General features: G+C 34.1%; 1 protein-coding gene across 4 annotated transcripts in view; it reads left to right on the forward strand.

Moving 5' to 3' along the window:
- HDAC9 (histone deacetylase 9) overlaps window positions 1–12,787 on the forward strand; it is a 458,777-nt gene that overhangs the window by 128,393 nt on the left and 317,597 nt on the right. For all 4 annotated transcript variants that reach the window (XM_004676745.1, XM_004676748.1, XM_012720959.1 and 1 more), the window contains 2 exons: window positions 3,616–3,731; window positions 12,503–12,622. In XM_004676745.1, the coding sequence (XP_004676802.1) occupies window positions 3,616–3,731; window positions 12,503–12,622 (236 nt within the window). The remainder of the gene's footprint in view (window positions 1–3,615; window positions 3,732–12,502; window positions 12,623–12,787) is intronic.

Raw genomic sequence — 12,787 nt, forward strand, 5'->3', positions numbered from 1 at the left:
ACTGCCCCTGCACCTCTGGCCTGTACCCCAGCTCTGAATGTATAAATCAATATTTTTTTAATTGCATGCTATAATAACTTGATGAAATCCTGCAGTAGTAGGATCAAAGTTCTATCTACAATCTGTATACTTTCTAGTAGTATTTTAGTTCTGAGTACAGAAATGCTTATAATAGAAATTTGAAAGTTGCAGATTTTCCAAGGGAGGGCAAAAAAATAGCACCTACAAACTGGGAGTTCACATTTCCTGGGAGAGAGAATGTATATAACTCAAACTTTGAGCTTAGGTAGATGTAGGGTTGGACCCAATGTGTAAGAGGTGGAGGAAAAGGATAGAAAAAAATGAAAAGGAAAAATGGCACCTATTGGGTGAATAAATAATTTAAATTTCACTAAATATAGAGTCTAGAAAGGATAATAAAGGAAACAATATTACTTTCCCTTTTTTGGCAGAAGACAGTGGTGCCAGTTGTCTCTGGCAACATTTTGGAGGAGAGTTTTGAAAGACTGTTGCAACTCAGAATTATTAGCAGACTTGCTATATAGTGCATGAGAGAATGTTAAGACTGAGAGCTTAAATTAAAATGATTATAGTCAAAATAGTTGTCAAAGAATGTGAAAATCAAAGTGAAAGAGTCTAGTAATTGATTCAATTTGAGGAAAAGCAGGGAGTGAGAGTGACTTGAAAGGTAGTGATAAGCAGGCACGTTTCATATTGCAGTACATTGAATTTATTATACATGTAAAGGGACATTAAGAATGTCCAGAGCTCCAAGGGACTCAGATCAGAATTTATGAGATATAAAGGCTAGAAATGAGAGTGTTTTTCCTAAAAAAAGATAATGGGTCTCTTAATATTGAGGGGTTTTTTATTTTTATTTTTTTTTTGTTTGTTTGTTTTTAACAAGGAATGAGAGAGAGATAAGGCCAAAACCTTTAGGTGAATGTCTACATTTAGGAATTGATTAAAAGAGAAAAAGTGAAAGAGTTGTAAAGACAGTGTTGAGTGTGGAGAATGTTACTGTAGACAGTAAGATGTCAAATTTAGTTTTTACAAGCGGTTAATGATCTCTAATAAGTAAGATAGAAGACCAGAAATCATGGTGGATGAGTAGACATGAGTGTGCTTTCAGACCAGGGGGAATGGTTTTCATGTAGCTGTAAGGCATGTGGACCCAAAATAATTGACAGAAGGAAAAAGAAAATTATTGAATGGTTTCACTTATAGGAGGAATATAGAAAACCATACAAGGGATCAGTTTAAAAAAAAAAAACAAACTAGCAGGCAAAATAAGTATTGGAGAAATTCAGCAAGGGAGGGGAAAGAAGAGGGATCAGAACAGGAGGGAGAATCACAAAATTTTTTGGTAATGGTCTGTGGGTTTCTTGATGTAAGAATTTTATGGGGATAATACCCAAAAGGAGAAATCAAACTGTACAAAATTAAATGACAATGTAAAAAATATATGAATAAAAATGACAAAAATAATTCCAGATTAAGATAAATAACACAGTAATCAACAGAGCAAATTCTAGAATGCATGTAATGAAATGGATCTGAGATAAAAATATGTTAGCATTGGAGAGGAGTAAGATAAAGAAATGTTTTGCCTTTAAATTGGAAAAGAATATGGACAATAAAAGTCATGAGGTAAAAAGAAAAATTCTCAATCTCTAGGAATACAAGACACGCTAATTTGTACAGAATTGATTTAACAAGATATAAGGATGAGGCACCTAGAAAAATGTTCAATGAATTTGCAGCAGGTGAAAGGAGCTTAATTAGAGTTCAATAAATTTGTCAAAGCTTGATAAGATTCCCTCTCTTATTTATATTTTTAGAAATTGGAACTTTATAGTTTTGTTAATTAGGTATTTTAATAAGTGCATTAACTCCTTCATAAACTGAAAATCTTGTGAATTTGGTATCAAAGGTGAAAGATTAATTGAATAATCTATTGTTATTTTTGTTAAAATAAGTTTCTTATATATTGATGCTTAAAATTTAACATACTGTATAAAATTCCAATAAATTATAATTTATTGCATTGCTGAATTGCTGAACACTGTTTTTAAAAGTTTAGTGGGGTTTTCAGAGATTTCTGTATACCATATCATATCATCTCCAAATCACAATAGCCTCACTTCTTCATTTCCAACTTGTATTCATTTAAATCCAGTTGTCTGGTTGTGTTAGATAAAACCTCTGATACTAAATTTAACAGAAGTGTTGAAAGTGGGTTACCTTGTGTTCAGCCTTGTTTTAGAAGGAAAAATTTGAGTTTTGTACAAGGTAAAAAACAGTGTACTGTATTTACCTATTTATCCCATTTAACCCATTTCATTGTTCTACTTCTTTCTGCAATTCCCAGACTTCTTTTTTTTTTCTGTTTGGAGAGCTCCTTTAACCAAATTTTAATGGCTGGAAAGAAAGGCATTCTGCACTTTTTAAAATATATTAATTTTAGGCAACTTATCTTCTGGGAAGTAAATTGGGTGAGTTAAAGTTACAAGATGTACCACTTTGAGGTTTTCATTCTATTTTATTTTCTTCAAAGCTCTTTTACTCAGATGTGCTGTAAATAGGATGTTTTAGTAAATCAAGTAAAGTACAATTTAGAACAACATATATTTATTTTTTTCACCTGCAATAGGAGTGACTCTGGGCTTCATGTGATGAAGGCATATTTTAATACAAACTATACAAACTCATTTTCTAAATTATTGTTTTTGTTTTTGTTTTAAGATTTATTTATTTATGTATACAGAACTGTGCCAAAAGTGCAGGGGGTGAGAGGATTCATCAAAAACAGCATGGGGAACAAAACAGGGAGATATACTGAAATGCACTGCTGAGGGGAGCAGTGGGTGGGTCAGGAGAGGTCTGCTGTGCCATGTGGGTCACCTCCCTGGCTAGGGATCCAACTCATGCTGCAGTGCCTGTGGATATTGTCACAGTGCTCTGTTTTAACACGTTGTGCCACCAGGGAGAGCCCAAATTATTTTTATTTTTATGGTAACACAACAGTAAGTAAAAGGAAATGCCCTTCTTTACTTTGTTTCCTCATCAAGAATTTCTCTATTTGCCTTGATTTTTGTAGGAACTATTAAATATTATATTGTAGTTTATCAGTGGAACTAAAAAACAGAAAAAGTGCTATGAAAATGCAGAGTTTCCCAAAATTTCACAGTTCTTTTTATTTGGCTATATGGCTTTTGTCATTCAGGAGGGAGGGATACAATGTACAGTGCACTGTTATTTGCCATAGAACTAAAGTTTATGCAATTTTTTATAAGATATTATGTTTTTCTTTTTTTAAGATTTATTTATTTATTCATACAGAACTGGGGTACAAGCCAGAGGTGCAGGGGCAGTGAGAGGATTCACCAGAAACAGAGTGGGGAGCAGAGCAGGCCAATCCAGGAAGTACATTTCTGAGGGGAGCAGCGGGTGGGTTAGGAGAGGTCTGCTTTACCATGTGGGTCACCTCCAGGGCGAGGCATCCAACTGGCACTGAAGTAGCTGTGGCTAGCTTGTAGTGCTTCTTCCCAACCCACTGCACCACCAGTTTAAGCAATTTTTATGAATATATTTGTACTCCCTAATATTTTTCAGAATCCTCAGTCAGTAGCAGTTCTCCTGGATCTGGTCCCAGTTCACCAAACAATGGGCCAACTGGAAATGTTACTGAAAGTGAGACTTCAGTTTTGCCACCTAATCCTCATGCTGAGGTAAGAATCTTATTATTTTGGTTCTTTTCAAGTTAAATCCTCTATTAGATCCCTAAAACAAAGTGGTGTTTCTAAATTGAAGTTTAAAGCCATCTGTTCTTATTTTTCTTACACATTTATAATGTGTGGATTTGAGTAAACCATCTTCTTAATTATGAGTGGACAATTACAGGACTGAAATATACTGACACATAATCCTCGAATAAAATTAGTGACATTGAATATGCACTGCCCAACAATTGTGCATCTCAGTTACCCTTCTTCTTGGTTTTGGGTCATTCAGATAATTTATAGACCTATCAGTAAGTAAAAGCAACTTTTACCTAGCAGGACTTCCCTGTTAGCTTAGGGGATAAGTCTCAGCACTGAGTTCAATCCCTGGCCACAGAGTTGACCCACATGGCACATCAGACCTCTCCTGTCTCGCCTATTGCTCCCCTCAGTAATGTATTTCAGTAATTCCATCTGCTCTACTCCTCACTCTGCCTCTGGGGAATCCTCTCACTCCTCCCCTGCACCTCTACATGACATCCCAGATCTTCTACAAAATAAATAAATAATGCACTTAAAAAAGAGAAAGAATAGTCTAGCAGGGTGTTTTATCATTCTGAGCTGAAAAGTAATGAAAAAGTATAGTATTGTAATTGAGGGACAAAGATTGAATATTTATTGAGGATCTACTATGTGCAAGTCAATTTGCCTGGTAATAGGGCTATAAACATGAATAAATTATAAATTCTGTCCTTGAAGAATGAAAGATTCAGGGAAATCGGTCTTAAAATGCACATATTTTCTTACTACCCTCCTGATTGTATGAAATCAACATTAATAACATTTTTTCTAGTACATAATTTAATTGAAATCAGTGATCGAAAACTAGGGAGAAAAGTGTGGGGACAGTAAGAATTTATCTATGCAGTCTGTATTAGGCTAAGGCAAAGCAAAAGTTGATTTATGGAATTAGCCCAAAATCACATCACCCAAAATTTTCATTTGCTTTGAAGTGCCCCAGATTTATAATGACCTAATGTTTTTGGAAAAAAGAAAATGGAATTGCTAGTGTAATACTGCAGAATAACAGTTCAGGCATGTATATTCTTCCAGGGCCTTCATCAGTTTCCCACCTCTGACCACACACTGTTGTCCCTTGCCCACTTTTTCACTTTCCTTCCTAGGACATGATACCAGATGGAATAAATACAACATATATATTTGTGACTATGATATAAGTGGTATTTGTGGACTATTTTTTATAAACATTGTATTTCTGTTAGTGCAATTATGTATCAATATCAGTCTTTTTTCTACAACCTTTTAATTTATTACCATGAAAAGACCAACTCAGTCAAAATTTTTAAAAATCTCTGATTGCCATTTTGTCTCAGTGTGAACAATTTAATTATCAATAATTGTTGCATGGGATCCGGGCTTTAATTTTATATTTAATTTTAAGTTTTGATGAATTGTGTAACCTTTGAAAATGAAAATGACACATAGTACTATATTCATGGCATGTATGGTTCCTAGTGAATCTTTAGTGTAGCAAAAGATACAGAAGACCTGTAATAGCTTAATAACATTTTATTAGGTTCAGACAGAGAAGTATAGTATTTTGATGGATAAAACATATGTAGTAAAATTAGATTTTTTAAAGACAAGGGAGTGATGAACACAAAATTTAGCATAGTGGTTTTTCTCTCAAGAGCACGGAAAGGGGGAAATATGGTCCTTTACTGCAAAGGAAGATACATATATTCCTTCATTATAAAACACATATATGCAAGTAGTATTTAGTACAATGTAAAAAAAAAACACATATATACGTGTGAGATTAGAAATAAATGGAAAATGTGAACAATTTTTCTTTACTACAAAGTTTTTATATTGTGTTCCAGATTATATGACCACATCTTTAAATTTCAAAATTCATACAATGAAAAATGTAAATTACAATGTTTTGAATTCCTAAAACCTTTTCACTCATAATTATCTGTTAAACATTCTAACTTTTCAGTTAATTGTTGGACATTTCTGTCACTACAAAACCTTTCTTTTTTCCTACCCCACCATTAAAAAAAAAAAAAAACAGAAGGAAATGTGATTTAATGGAGTTTGAAAGAGTAGAGGTATTTCTTCAGGTCAGTGACAGGACATTCACCTCCAAAGTTGGAAAGACTAGTTCAAAAGCAAGCAGTGACTTACCTCATAATGAATTAATTGTGTGCCTGAACTATGATCCAAAAGGCCAGGTGGACAGACCTTTATGCACTGATGGGTAGCCTCTCCATGGCCCAGAACAAAATATTCAACCCTGATGGCTAACATGTGGTTTTCTGCTGCATTGCATTTACAGAGGTCTGCAGTGCAACTCATACTGAAGACATGAAGAGACAGCAGAATTCAGACTCACTCTGTCAGCAAATACATAGCCTAGCTTTGTAACACTAAGTGTATTCGCTTAAACTACAGAAAAGAAAAATATCCATCCAATTTTTGATTAAAGATCATTGAGAATTTAGTATGACTTCTACATGTGTCTTCTAAGGCTAATAACATGTAGTTTTATAGCAACTGAAATGCTTAGGGGAAACAAAAAAATTACATCATTGATTATACTATGAAAAGTGAATTTAGTTGTATATCTCATCATTTACAAAATATGTTTATTTGATCACATCCGCTTAAGCAACACAGGTGAGTTTTCATTGTAAAATAGTATGACAATGTTCATTTGAAAGAACTCTTTATTCTGTAACCTGTAAGTAGAAGGTATTTATTTCACCTAATTCTTTCAAAGCCTGGGTCAGAAACTTGAATTCTATTACTTTTTGCTGCTTAGGATATAAGAGAGTAAGACTGAATTTAAAGATAGCATTTAGAGATCCTGAGGCTTAGACAAACATAAATAAATTTTCTGTCTTTTAATTTATATGCATAATTTAAATTAAGTTTAAGAATGAAGTAGGAGGAGAGTTTATTCATAAATCAGAAAAATAGCACAGTATATTCAAATACATGGGTCTTCCATTAAGGAAGCTCCTTGGTTCCAAACTAAACTACTTTGTTGTCATTAGTTAAGTTGCTGAACTTGCCCCAAACCTGTTGCTTCTTATCTAGTGAAAGAATGAAATTTACCCAACAGCTTTGTTGTAAGGAAATCAGTGTTTGGATCGGGGGTGGTAAATTGTGAAGTGTGAAATAAGTTCATTTTTTGTTTTTGTTATCAATACTGTCTCCTAGTAGGGAAAACTCATTAGCATGTTTGTCTTCAAGCCAACAGCTCTCATGTGAGAGTGAGTCTCCATCTGCTGTGACCACTTCTGTCGGTTTCTTCTATTTCTTGCATATGCTCAGTCTTGAATTCAATTTGTTGGAGCTACTTGGCTTTACTCATTTGTAAACTTGATTGGAGAACTGAAACCTCAGGAGTTTCTATTTCCAACTCCAGTCAAAGATGTCTTTGCCTATCTAGTTTCTTTATTACTAATACTGTGAGCTTGTGGGCTCAAATATGTGTCCATGGGTATCAACACTATTAACTTAGATTCAGCAGATTTATTCGATAACTATTATAACATGAGCCAAGCAGCTGGTTTATTTCTAGTTGAACGTTAGTGGTTGGCTCTGCTAGGCTTTATATATATATAGATATAGATATAGATATAGATATAGATATAGATTTTCCAGTAGATACGAAGATTTCATAAAAAGGATTCTAATAATAATAAGGTTAAGTGCTCTAAAATCATCTCAAATGTCACTTGTTTTGCCCCAGTCTCATATGACTCATCTGCCTATTGTTTCATAATAGCTGTTGTGACATTTGTTATAATGTTACACTCACTTCTGAGTGGGTGTAGAGCAATGGTTTTAGATGGCAGCAAATAAAACACTACCCCTCCTCAGGGAAAGGAGATTGCTATGACAGAAGAATTTATTTACTAGGTATAGCATGAGTCAGTATTGTAAAGCAAGACATTTAAAATATAATAAGATTCCTTTAAATGCAAAGGAAGCACAGTCAAATGATTTTTTTTTTTTTTTTTTTGGTCTCTGAACAATTTATAGTAATCACTCTTGGATGTCCAGTCAAAATGAAAACTTCAGAGAAATTTTCCTGCTAAAACTTTTTCTGTATTATGTGGCGATTTTTATTTTCTTTCAGTTATCTGATAAAAGAATAGAAAAAGGTATGACCATGAAAATATTATGATGAAGCGTTTTCTGTTTTGTTTTTCAATGTGACTCATTTTTGTGATAGTTTACCCTTGGAGGTTTGGGGTGTTGTAAAACCAAAACAGATTGGCACTTATGAGTATATCTTCCTGGGTGCAGTTCTGAAGAAACACATGTTGCCTGATAGAGTGGATGAGAGAGAGTTTTGTCTTAGCCTGAGGAACCTGAAGACCAGAGAAGGTGTACTGTTGCCAGCGCCATAAGCCAGGGATGGGGAACGCTCAAGCTTAAAGGGTTAGAGCACACTTTTTCTGCAGTCCAATCTGGGTTTCACCAGCACTCTGTAGATATGTACAGTATTTTTCTGATACTCATGCAAATTGTAACTATGAATGTGCTGTAAATTGATAATTCTGCATTCCTTATTTTCTATGAATTTCTTAAAAAGTACATGGCTTAGTTACTTATGTAACTAGTATTCTATCAAAATTCATCAACTGAATCTATTGTCTGCTTATGAATGAGAAAATGTCCTTTCACGCCCCCACCCCCCACTCTTGCTCCCTTCCTTCCACCCTTCTAGTCTCCCCCTGTTCTTTTACAATACCTCTTGTTTCCACTTCAATTTTTCTTGTCCAATAGACATTCTCCCCTGTATTTTGTTTGCATGGGTTCTTATAGCATACCTATATTTTGCTTTGTGTTCATAAAGTTTTGTGGGCATAAAGGGCATAGTGGTATCACTCTGCAAAAGAATTGCTGCAAAAGAATTGTTCATGATATAGAGTGTAATTATTTTGGTTTGTAGTGCTGAATTGTTCAGCAGAATTGCCCTGCCCAGTAGTGTGTGAGGTTCTATATTTCTAAATACCTGTAGCATTTGACTTCCTCATTTTTTCTAATTTTTGTCAATGCCATTTTGTGAGAAGCTTTGAAATTTTAATTAAAATTAGTCGCTTCTTGATTTTAATGACTAAGTAAATAGTTCTGTCGACAGACACAATTTTTTCATTTTAATGCATCTGAATTGCAAATATTATGCATTTGTAACTTTCCTGATGATTAAAAACAATTAAAATTTGAAGGTCATTAAAATGTGAGTAGCTCTCCCTTACCCCAACTCCTGGCTCCATTTATATCCTTCTTGCCAACATCATGCTCTTTTTGGTGAAATGCTAGTTAGCCATCAAAGCTTGGTTTAAAATTGACACCCTGCTTTGTGCCATGGAAGTTTGTTAATACTTCTCTAACTTCAGCAATTATTACTAATCATCAGAATTAGTCTTCTACTTTTCTGTTAACCTGACTAACATGTGCATCAGGGTGGTAGAAGGTGTCCTTGTACTCGTCCTGCCATTAATCCAACTTAATTAACTATTCTAGCTTACTAATATAACTCATTCATCATTTTGTGAATGTTAACTTATGGCAATCAGTATAATGAATATTTACATTTTATGTAACTACTACAATAGATCCCATTTCTGTAAAGTTTTTAGATTAAAACCATTTTCTCCCTCCACGTTCTAATCTGTAAAATGTTGACATCTTAGCACATTACTGATTTAAGGACTGGATCTGGTTCAAAACTGCTTCCTGGAAAATCCTAACTTTGCCTGAAAATATTTGTAAGCTCACAACAACATCTAGATCTGGTAATCTTCCAGTCTTGAAAGAATACTAGTCAGGAACTTTCAATGTGCCCATGAAAAGGTACCACTGACCACATTCTCATCTGGCTTCCAGTGTGCCTACATACCACTAGCTGGAAAATAAAGCTCCAGCTTCTTACTAAGAAAACCTAGCCTGGAGCCTACTGTTCCTGGAAGATGGTAATTTGAGGGAAACTTTTTCTCATGTCTGTGAAGTCATTTGCAGTTTTAGCCACTTGAAGTTTATGCAAAGGCTGTCCCTTTTTATCCAATCTTAACTGAAGGAGTAAATTAAATGAACCTCAAATCCCTGGATTTCTATGATAGAATACAACCTATGCCAATTCGTGTCTCTGGGAAGAGCCAATTATACCCAACAGACTTGGGGGATGTGGAGCTTTCCTTGCTTCCTCAGGAACTGTATCTCACTTGAAGGTCCTCATGTCTGTAAAGTTATCAGGGCTTTCATTCTTCTCATGCCTAGATAGTTGGCTCCTAGTTACATGCTCTTATTCTTCCCCATAAGCTTTAGGGCCCGAGTTTGCTCTTCTCTCTAAAGCTTTCCTCCTTTTCATTATTTTATGATTTTTAATATTTCAATGATAACTGCAAAACACTCAGGTAGTTTATGTAACAACACTGTCTACAAATCTTAAAGCCTTGATAAGTTTGAAAGTATTAGTGAGAATCAGAGTTAAATCACCCAGTTTCCTTACCCATACCATGAGCATAATGATATCTGGTAAGTGCCTTTGAAGAATAAGACACAGAGCTTGATGCATGATAGGTGCTGATAATTAAAACAGCAAAATATTTCTAAACTTCATCAATAGATTCTTGGGAACTGCAACATTAACAAAATGATATGCACCAAAAGCAGGGTCTCAAATGAGGCCTTCTATTCAAAAATGGTAAGGATAGTTATTTTCCTCATTAAAGTTGTAATAAAATCACCTGAAAAAAATTACCCTATCCAAAACCTTCTCTAAACTCTCATAGGAAAGGGAGTGACTCAAGTTTGATATGAAACTACAAAGTTCCCAAGTGAGAATATCCCCAAATCCTTTTATTTAAGTGAAAGTCCATGTGAACAACCCATTTTCTCTTATCAGTATGTCTGAGAATTTTTTCTCACTTAGTGTAGTTGTGTTTCCTGTGATGAGGTGGGATTGTGTCACAAAAGTTCTGGGAAGTAAATATAACCTTTTTGTGAAGTCCCATAGTGCATGTCAAATATTAGTGCTGTGAGAAACAGATACAACCTTGAATGAACTTTATGTGTGATTCAAAGTGTTATTTTCCCACATTTACGTCTATCCTATAAATACAGATGAGTTAATGAAATGTCCCATTATTATAAATTACTTCTAGATACCAGTAAACTTTAAAAAAAATTGTTTAATTCCTCCTACCTCCTTTTTCTTGTGCAGGTATACATTCTAACTTAAATTTGTGTTAAAAGCTTCTTAGTGTAACCAGAATAATAGCTTGCCTTTTTAATTAGAGTAAAACAATTGCTGATAGCCGCTAAAACTGTAACCTCACAAATCATAATGATAAAATATTTTCCAGTACTCTTTATGGCATGGCAGCTTAGACTACTTTAGTAAAAAGCTAACTATAAAGTCACTATAATAGTATTTGTTTCGATGTATCTCGGGATTTCCATGAATAAATATAGCTTACGATTTGGAGGTAAAAAAAAAAAAAAAAATCTGAGAACTTGGAGTTCCAAGTTGCAATGAATGAGAAAACTCCACAGTGAGCCTTCTGCTCTTATTATGTTAAGGCTAGTACTCATCTCCAAACAAATGTATGATTGAGGTGATGTTTTGGAATAACATCCTGTGTTTTGGTGGCGCATCACTCTTCAGTGACATTCTGAGGTTGCATTGTATTAGCACATGATATTTTCCTCAGTTAATTGATATCCCAGGTTTGTCCAGGGGAAAATCTACAGCTCCCCCAAACATGCTTGACAAGTTATTATATTTACTTAAGTCAAAGCCCGTGTGTGCAATATCCCTCTTGGAGGTGGTCTATTATTGGAGTCCCATATGCTTTTTGTTTGGGAAGAAAGCAGTCACTGTGTCATACTGTTACATGGAGTATTCTTTTTCAGGGATGTTGTTCCCTTGGGGACCATATCAGGCCAGAGTTCCCTAGTCTAATAAGACCTTTGTAACTCTTATTGTATGAGTTCTGGGAGGGAAGCAAGAGTTAAACAGAAAATGTAATTCAAGCAACCATATTAGGCCACATGTGGGAAAACATGACTCTAAGTATTGGATTAAATAAAGGTATGTGTTGTAAAAAAGACTGTGATACCAAATTGTTCAAGGTATTTCAGTGACAATGAAGAGTATTGTAAATAACTCACAACATTTACTCATTTATAAATATGAATGAATGAATAGTTGTCTATTCATGATTTTTATATTAAAAATGTCAGTTATTATAGAAGTCTTATATGTTGGTATGTAATCTAAGATTTTCTTGGATGAGTTTGCTATCAATAATATGACAATTAACCCTCACAAAGACCATTATTTATAGCACTGATAAATACATGTCTGTCACTCAGTAATATAAAAAGTATATGTATTCGTAAGATTTATTCAATTTAATTCATGTACTTTACATATTGATTCAAACACACTAATTATGCTCCATAGAGCTAAAATTTGAATAATGAATATGGAAAAATAAATAGGTATACTTCAGATTTTATAGTTATGCCTGATGAAGAAAATTCTTTATAAATTTAATTTTTACAGATAGATTTTGTATAGAGAAATACTAAAATGCTGATTTAAAAGTAGAACTATTCTGACTAGTTTTGATAATATAAATGTGAACATTTTACAGTAAAAATTCACAGAAATGTTTGTAATTCACTATTTTGAGGCTTCAAAGTTTTCTTTTCTTCTTTCTTTTTAACAGCAAATGGTTTCACAACGCATTCTAATTCATGAAGATTCCATGAACCTGTTAAGTCTTTATACCTCTCCTTCTTTACCCAACATTACCTTGGGACTTCCAGCAGTGCCAGCCCAGATCAATGTAAGTTATCAGCACTACATCCACCTAAATCAAATCCAGTAATATTTTCAAAGAACTACTCTGATTCATTCTTTGCACATTTAGAATTGAGAGAAATTTGGTAGAGCCAACTTCTCGCTATTTGCACCATGTTCAGCTTAATTGCAAATTAAATAATTAGACTGG

Source organism: Condylura cristata, unplaced genomic scaffold, assembly GCF_000260355.1.
Source record: "Condylura cristata isolate star-nosed mole 26May11 unplaced genomic scaffold, ConCri1.0 scaffold00005, whole genome shotgun sequence".
In the NCBI taxonomy this organism is placed as follows: Eukaryota; Metazoa; Chordata; class Mammalia; order Eulipotyphla; family Talpidae; genus Condylura; species Condylura cristata.